At 59.0% G+C, this 7,028-nt stretch overlaps 1 protein-coding gene across 1 annotated transcript; it reads left to right on the forward strand.

Annotated features, from left to right (window-relative positions):
* On the forward strand, positions 1-4,092 carry RTL1 (retrotransposon Gag like 1). The gene has a single exon (XM_033106899.1). The coding sequence runs from the start codon at positions 1-3 to the stop codon at positions 4,090-4,092; it is 4,092 nt and encodes a 1,363-aa protein (XP_032962790.1).
* Positions 4,093-7,028: the final 2,936 nt, after the last annotated feature.

A 7,028-nucleotide genomic window follows, 5' to 3' on the forward strand; every position in this document is an offset into this window, starting at 1 on the left:
ATGATAGAACCCTCTGAAGACTCATTTGAGACGATGATGGAGCGTAAGAATCCATCATCAAAACAAATGGAGTCCTCCGAGGGCTCACCCAACACCGCCGTGGAGACATCAGGCAGCGGAGTGCAGGAGGCGGCGGGGCCGGCCGGCGGCCCAGCCCAGGACATGGCACAGCTGCCCATTGATCTCCTCCAAGACATGGAGGAGCCATCCAGTGGCCCACATAGGGAAATAAAGGATCCACCCAATGACCTACTCCAAGACCTGGAGGAGTCACTCATCGGTTCACATCAGGAAATGGGGGATCCACTTGGTGAGGCACCTGGCAAAACGGAAGAAGCATCAGGCAACCCATGGGGAGACCAGGAAGAGGAAGAGTACAACACTGACCTGGATGAGTTGGGAGAGGAGGAGCGTCCTGAAGAGCAGACCGACACCTCGACTGCGGAATTCATGGCCATGGTGAGGTCCATCATCTCTCTGTACTTCCGGATGCAAGACCTCCGAGAACAGCAAAGAGTAGCAGAAGAGATCTTGATGAAAGGGATCAGCGCGGGCCAACTGCCACTCCCAAAACAATTCTCCGGGGATCGCAGAGAATACCACGAGTTTATCGTGCTCTGCCAACTGATCTTACAAAGCTACCCTAGAATGTTCTACAATGACCGCCTGCGAGTGGGGTACATCATCTGCCACCTCTCCGGCTTGGCCTTAGAATGGGCCAAAGCGCTGGTGCAGGAAGACAGTCCCCTGATTGGCGACTTCCCAGCCTTCCTGGAGGCCATGTCGGATGTGTTCGAGTACAGGCAGGCACTGCGTGTGGCGGAAGAGGCGATGTTCAACATCAGGCAAGGGGATCGCGCCGCCATTGACTACATCAACGAGTTCCAGGGCCTGGTACCCACCTTGGGTTGGCCAGACGAAGTTCTGCAAGCCCACCTGTGCCAGGGGCTCAACGAGGAGATCAGGCATTATCTGTTCCGGGTCCCTCAGCCGGATTCGCTGGACAGTCTGATTGTGCTCGTCCTGCAAATAGAAGAGAAGCTGGCAGAGAGAAGAGCAATGCTCAGGCTGCCGCCAGAGGCCCGCCCACGGAACCTGACCTGGATCGACTCACCTGCTCCAGAGAGGTGGATGGTTAGCAGCTGGCTGCCCTGTGAAGTCCACCCCACCATTGACCGCGACCATCTCTTCCTGCTGCTCATGGTGAGAGTGAACCCTTACCACAGCGTCGCAGTTCAGGCCCTGGTGGACTCGGGAGCGGGCGCCAACTTCATGGATGAGAGGTTCGCCCAAGAGCACTACGTTGAGCTGTACGAAAAGCCCTATCCACAGCCGATCCAAAGCATGGACGGCTCTCTAGTTGGCAACGAACCTGTCTGGCTCTACACAGAGCCCCTGGTGTGCATTCACCAAAACCACCAGGAGTCCATCGAGTTCGACATCGTCCCTTCACCCAACTTCTCTGTGATATTGGGCATCAACTGGCTCCGAGTCCACACCCCCGAAGTGGACTGGGTCAAAGGCCGCTGCACCTTCCACTCTCCCTACTGCCTGAAGAACTGCTTCCGCCCACCCCCACCATGCATCGCACTGGAGAGACATGCCATAAGCCTGCTACCCGGACTGCCGCCCCTGTATTCCGACCTGGCCGACGTGTTTAACCCGAAGGAAGCAGATGATGAGACTTCCGACCAGCCAAGCTCAGACGGATCCGATGATCTTTCTGAATCAGAGCCCTCTGAGCTTCAGCAGGCTGGAGACAGTGATCACAGTGAGACCTTCTACGAGTGTCCCTCCTCTGCGCCTTGGGAACCTGTGGGTGCTGGGATGCAAGAAAGAGCCAGGCTGCGGGATGAATACTGGGACCTGCAGGACATGCTGACCAACAGACAGGACTACATACAGATGATTCCAGAACTGTTCGATCAATTACACGGAGCTACATGGTTCACAAAGCTGGAGCTGCGTGGGACCATTGTGGAGGAAAGCATAAATATACACCAAGCAGAAGATGTATGGAGAGCAGCGTTTGGTTTGGAGCTTCAAGAGATGGAGAGCTACAAGCCCTTCCTGATCTCCTCAGACCCTACCATCCCTCAGAGGGTGATTCACTTTATCCTGAAGGACATGCTAGGCTACTCTGTGCTCTCCTACGGGCAGGACGTCCTCATCTATTCAATGAGCCAGGAGGAGCACCTTCAACATGTCCGCCAGGTCCTGGTCCGCTTCCGGCATCACAATGTCTACTGCTCGCTGGACCGGAGCCAGTTCCACCGACACACTGCCGAATTCCTGGGATTCGTCATGACTCCCAAAGGGGTGAAACTGAACAAGAACATCGTGACCACCGTAACAGGGTACCCCATCCCTGGCTCTAAGAAGTCCCTGCGACACCTAATAGAGTTCATCTTCCCCTACCGCCACTTCGTGGAGCGCTTCACCATCATCACAGAGCCCCTGGTGCGGCAGCTACTGACCACCGCCCCGTTCTTCTGGGGAGATGAGGAGCAGGAGGCCTTCGAATGCCTGAAGCGGGCTTTCCGCAAGGCGCCCCTTCTCCACCACCCCAAGCCCCAGAACCCGTTCTACTTGGAAACAGGAGTCACCAAGACGGCTCTGCACGCCTCCCTGATCCAAATAGATGACCAGACCGGCAAGAGAGTCTCCTGCGCTTTCTACTCCCGAAACATCTCCCCTATCGAGGTCGACTACTCTCAAGTGGAGATGAAGATTCTTCCCATACGGGCTGCCTTCATGGTGTGGTGCCGCTACCTGGAGAACACCGAGGAGCCCATCATGATCCTTCTCAACACAGAGGATCTAGCCTCTCTGAATAATGACAGGCTCACCGTACTTCTCCCCGGGCATTGGGTCTTCTTCTTCTCCCACTTCCGCTTTGACGTCATGGAGCGGCCGGAGCAGGACGGCGGCCGGCCTCTGCCACCCGTGAGAAACCCCCACCGCAGGCCTTTCCAGCCCCACACTGCCACCCAGCCCCAGATGCTCTTCGCCATGAGACGATCCCGCAGGGATCAGCTCCCCGAAGCCGCCGAGGAAGAGGGGAGTGAGGATGCACCCCCCCAAGATGAGCCACGTGCGCAGACCCTCCAGCAAGAGTTCCTGGCCCGGATACCAGCTGACCAGATCCTCAACAGCCTCCTGGCCCATCTCAGCGTGGCCCAGATCAGGGCCGTCATTCTGCACTTCTTCCGAGGCCTGCTGTTCTGGAAGAACACCCTGGCCGTGGCAGCCCTCCTGGTGCTGTTGAAAGTAGGGCGGCGCCTCCCGCCGCTGCCTGCACCCACCCTGGAGCTGGCTCCGCGCCCCGCCAGGCAGTCCCTGCGCCTCATCCTCGACTCGTCCCTCCTCACGAGCCGCCACATCGCCACGGCCATCAGCCAGCTGCTCACGCAGATGCCCCCTCTCGTGGGCGCCAACGCCCTCCCAGCGGAGCCGTGGGCGGAGCAGAGCGCCCTTCTCCCCCGGGGCCCCCGGGGCCTGCGCCTCACGCCTGCGTTCTGGATGATGCTGTGTGAGCGCTTCGGTGTCAGAATCACCCCGGGAGAAGGAACCCGCCCTTTACTGCGTGGGAGCCGCTATCTGGAGCTGCACGTCGTCGATGGTGATGTCGTCTTGCGAGAAGCCCTGCAAGACGACCTGCAACGTTACCGTCAGTGTGGCCTGCATGACGGCCTGCAAGACACCTCGCAGGACGCGCAGGAGGACGACGCGCAGGAGGACAGCGCGCAGGAGGACAGCGTACAGGAGGACGCAGAGCAGCAAGACGAAGAAGAGCAGGAAGACGAAGGGCAGGAAGAGCAGGAAGCGCGGACCGACAGCAGCCTCGCTGTCCCGCCCCGCCAACAAGCCCCGCTGGGCTCTGGAATCCTCAGCTTCCTACACAACCACCTGCGCGGTGCCCACGGGCAGCCCAGCCTGACCGACCAGGAGCCAGCGGCCAGGACCCTGACCCACTTTCTGGCCATGATCTGCACAGAGGCCTCGGGCCCCATCCCGAGAAGACAGCCCAGAGAAGGAGCAAGGCTGGAAGAACTCCCCGACGATGACGACGCAGACGCAGACCACCACTAAAAACACCTCCTGGCCAGCAACGGGCAGTCCACTCCTCTGCCCCCAACACCCCCTACAATCTCCTCCCAGCCTCCCCGTGCCTCAGCCTGCTTCGCTCCGACTCAGTGCCGTGTCCTTGCCACTCCTGACCCAAGGGGAACCCACTCGAAAAGGGCAATGATTTCTTCAACTCATCAACCAGCAACATCATCAGTGCCAATGGACTATCCAGTCATCAGAAACCCAGAGCCAGCTCAGGGCTACACATCCCGTCTTAATTCTCCAGGTCCCAGGCCCACCACTGGGAGTGACATCAATGAGAGGAGAAAGCAGTGATGAGCAGGAAATGACCCCATGACCCCAGGCTAGGTGAGGAATCAGGCACAGCAGAGGCAGCCAAGCAAGCAGATGCCAGGGACCCACCCCCTGGTGACACATGGCCACCTTGTGCCATCCTGGGACACTAACCTTGGGTGCTCCACTGATTTCTTCTACCTCCAGCACAGGTGCTCCTGCTCCCCTGGGCCCCCAGCCCCCAACCCCATGTCTGGTGGTGTGCTGTGGTGCCTCCCCCACCTCCTCCACCCCCTGCAAAGCCAGCCACCCCCACCGTCTGGTCCAGCTCCCTCCATACTGACTGCCTGACCCTGAGCTCTGCCTCTTACCTGGACCGTGTGCTGCACAGAACGTCCCAACATGCCAGTACTTACCGGACCTGCATCTTTGAGAGTCACCATGACTCCACAGGACATGGGTGTCTTCTTTGCCCCACCCCACCCCACCCCCGCTCAGCACTGACAGCACAGGGGCCTGGAGTCCCATGACAAGGGGAGGGGTCTTCAAGAGACACTGGGGAAGCCCGAGACCCCCAGTGGACTATGCCAAGTAGCTGAGTGTTCCCACCAGGCCACCGCTCTCTTGCCACGGGGAGGAGACCCTTCCCCCACACCTTCCCCTCTCACCTTTTCCCACCCCACAAAATAAAGCGGAATAAAAGACTATCTGACTTGGTGGTTTGTTCTGAAAATGGAGGGTGGGGGGCAAGCAGAAAAGAAGAGGGGGGCAGTGGTGTGGGGGGCAGAAGAGAGAAGGGGAAGGCAGGGGGGAGCTGGCCTCTTCCCTGAAAAAGGCCCCACCTGCTGGCTGACACACTCTGGGAGGGGGGTTGGGGGACACAGAAGACACCGGGAGCTACTTCTTCTTGAGGGTCCAAAAGTAAGGACCCCAGAAATCCAAGTCCTACCACTGGCCTGAGCCTTCTTCCCACAGGAGAAATGAGGGGTGTGCAGGCTGTGCTCTGCCTCCTAACGCAGGGTCTAAGAACCAACGAGCCCCAGTTCAGGTGCTTCTCCCGTTATCTCCCACCTAATGGAGAAGGCCAAAGACACACTGCCCTAAAAGTGGCAAAATGACTCCACTGAGGGGGAGGAGGTCCCAAGGGAGTGAGGGCAGCAGGGAGGGTGGCACTCACACACTCAGGACTCACTCGTGCAACAGACCCCCTGACCCACACCTCCCTGCCTGGCCTCGGGTCCCACCTACACGGCAGCAGCATCTGACCTCGAAGAGCACCCTTGCCCCACCCCTGCACACTGGGGCACTGGGACATTGTGGAAAGACATGGACCACTCCCAGCATGACCTGGAACCTCAGCTGGAAGAGTGAGCCTGACAATGAGGTCTGTCACGGACCCCAGGTCTGCCCTCTTAGTACGGAATCTGCCCCTGATGGGTGGCACCATGAAATCACTAAGCAGATCTCAGGCGCACAGGTCAGGGGTGCTGTGGGGCCTGACTTCCCATCCCCCTCACAGGCCGGCCCCTCCCCACCCATCCTAAGGAAAGCTACATCCCTCTAACATATCTCATTTTCACTGGCCCCAGAGTTCTGTGCCTTCCCTGGTCCTACTCCATTCTCATTCCCTGTGCCCTCACTGGTCCCCAGGGGTGACTGGCTGTCACCCACGCATCCATCGGTCTGAGGCATCTACCCCTGATGGCAGCACCAAGAGATCATGGTCAGGACCTCCAGGTTCAGAGTCAGGGGCTCAGCTGTACCTCTGGGCTTCTCCCCACCCCACCCAGTCCCCTTCCGACTGGCTGGACACCTCTCTCCCAACCTCAGCTTCCTCATCTGCTACTAGCAACCCTGTCAGGGTTGCTGTGACAATTAAAAGGGTCATTAAGTAAGTGCGAGGGTCAGCCAGCACTCAGAGTTCCTGTCCTCTACCACCACCCACGCGTGGCCTTCCAGGGCCACTTGTTCAGGATAAACTTGGAGAAACCAAGGCCCTAACAGGGCAGGCGAACTGAAGACCAAGGAGTCAGGAGCCCAGCCGGGACTGGAGCCCTCCGGGGGCCTCTGCTCACGTACCCTGGGCCACTCCACACTGCCACACCCCCCATGCACACCTATGTTTCTAGGGCACAGAAACCATCTCTACAAACAGCTGGCATCACAGTGGCCCCAGGAGCCAAAGGCACCACATCTGTCTGTCTGTCCTGATAGCAGCCCCCAGAGGCCACGGCAGGTCCCATGGGTCAAGGCCAGTGGCTCAGCTGCAAGAACTCCAGCGTTCCCCTTAGTGGCCCCACCGACTTGCTGGGTGACCCTGACCAGTGGCTTTCCAGTCTTCAGGACTGGTTTCCCATCATCAAATGGGCGTTGTGGCCAGAGGTGAAGGGAGTTTCGGGGGCAACAAGACAATCTCCAAGGGTGCTTGATTCCTAAAATCCCTTTTGTTGCCAGGTGACACTCTTCTGGGTACTCCCGAATCCTTTGGCATGAACTCCTTTGGGGCAGAGCCTGGGGTCCCAGTGGGGAGGCCACAGAGCTCGGGCCCCTTGTTCAGGCTGCCCCTGGGGGTCCCAGACGCTGGATCCCCAGGGCAAACCTATATGCCTGCTAGGTAGGGGATGACTGGGGGATGGACGCATGACCCCTCGTGTCCCTGCAGC

Source organism: Rhinolophus ferrumequinum, chromosome 6 (genome assembly GCF_004115265.2).
Source record: "Rhinolophus ferrumequinum isolate MPI-CBG mRhiFer1 chromosome 6, mRhiFer1_v1.p, whole genome shotgun sequence".
Classification (NCBI taxonomy): Eukaryota; Metazoa; Chordata; class Mammalia; order Chiroptera; family Rhinolophidae; genus Rhinolophus; species Rhinolophus ferrumequinum.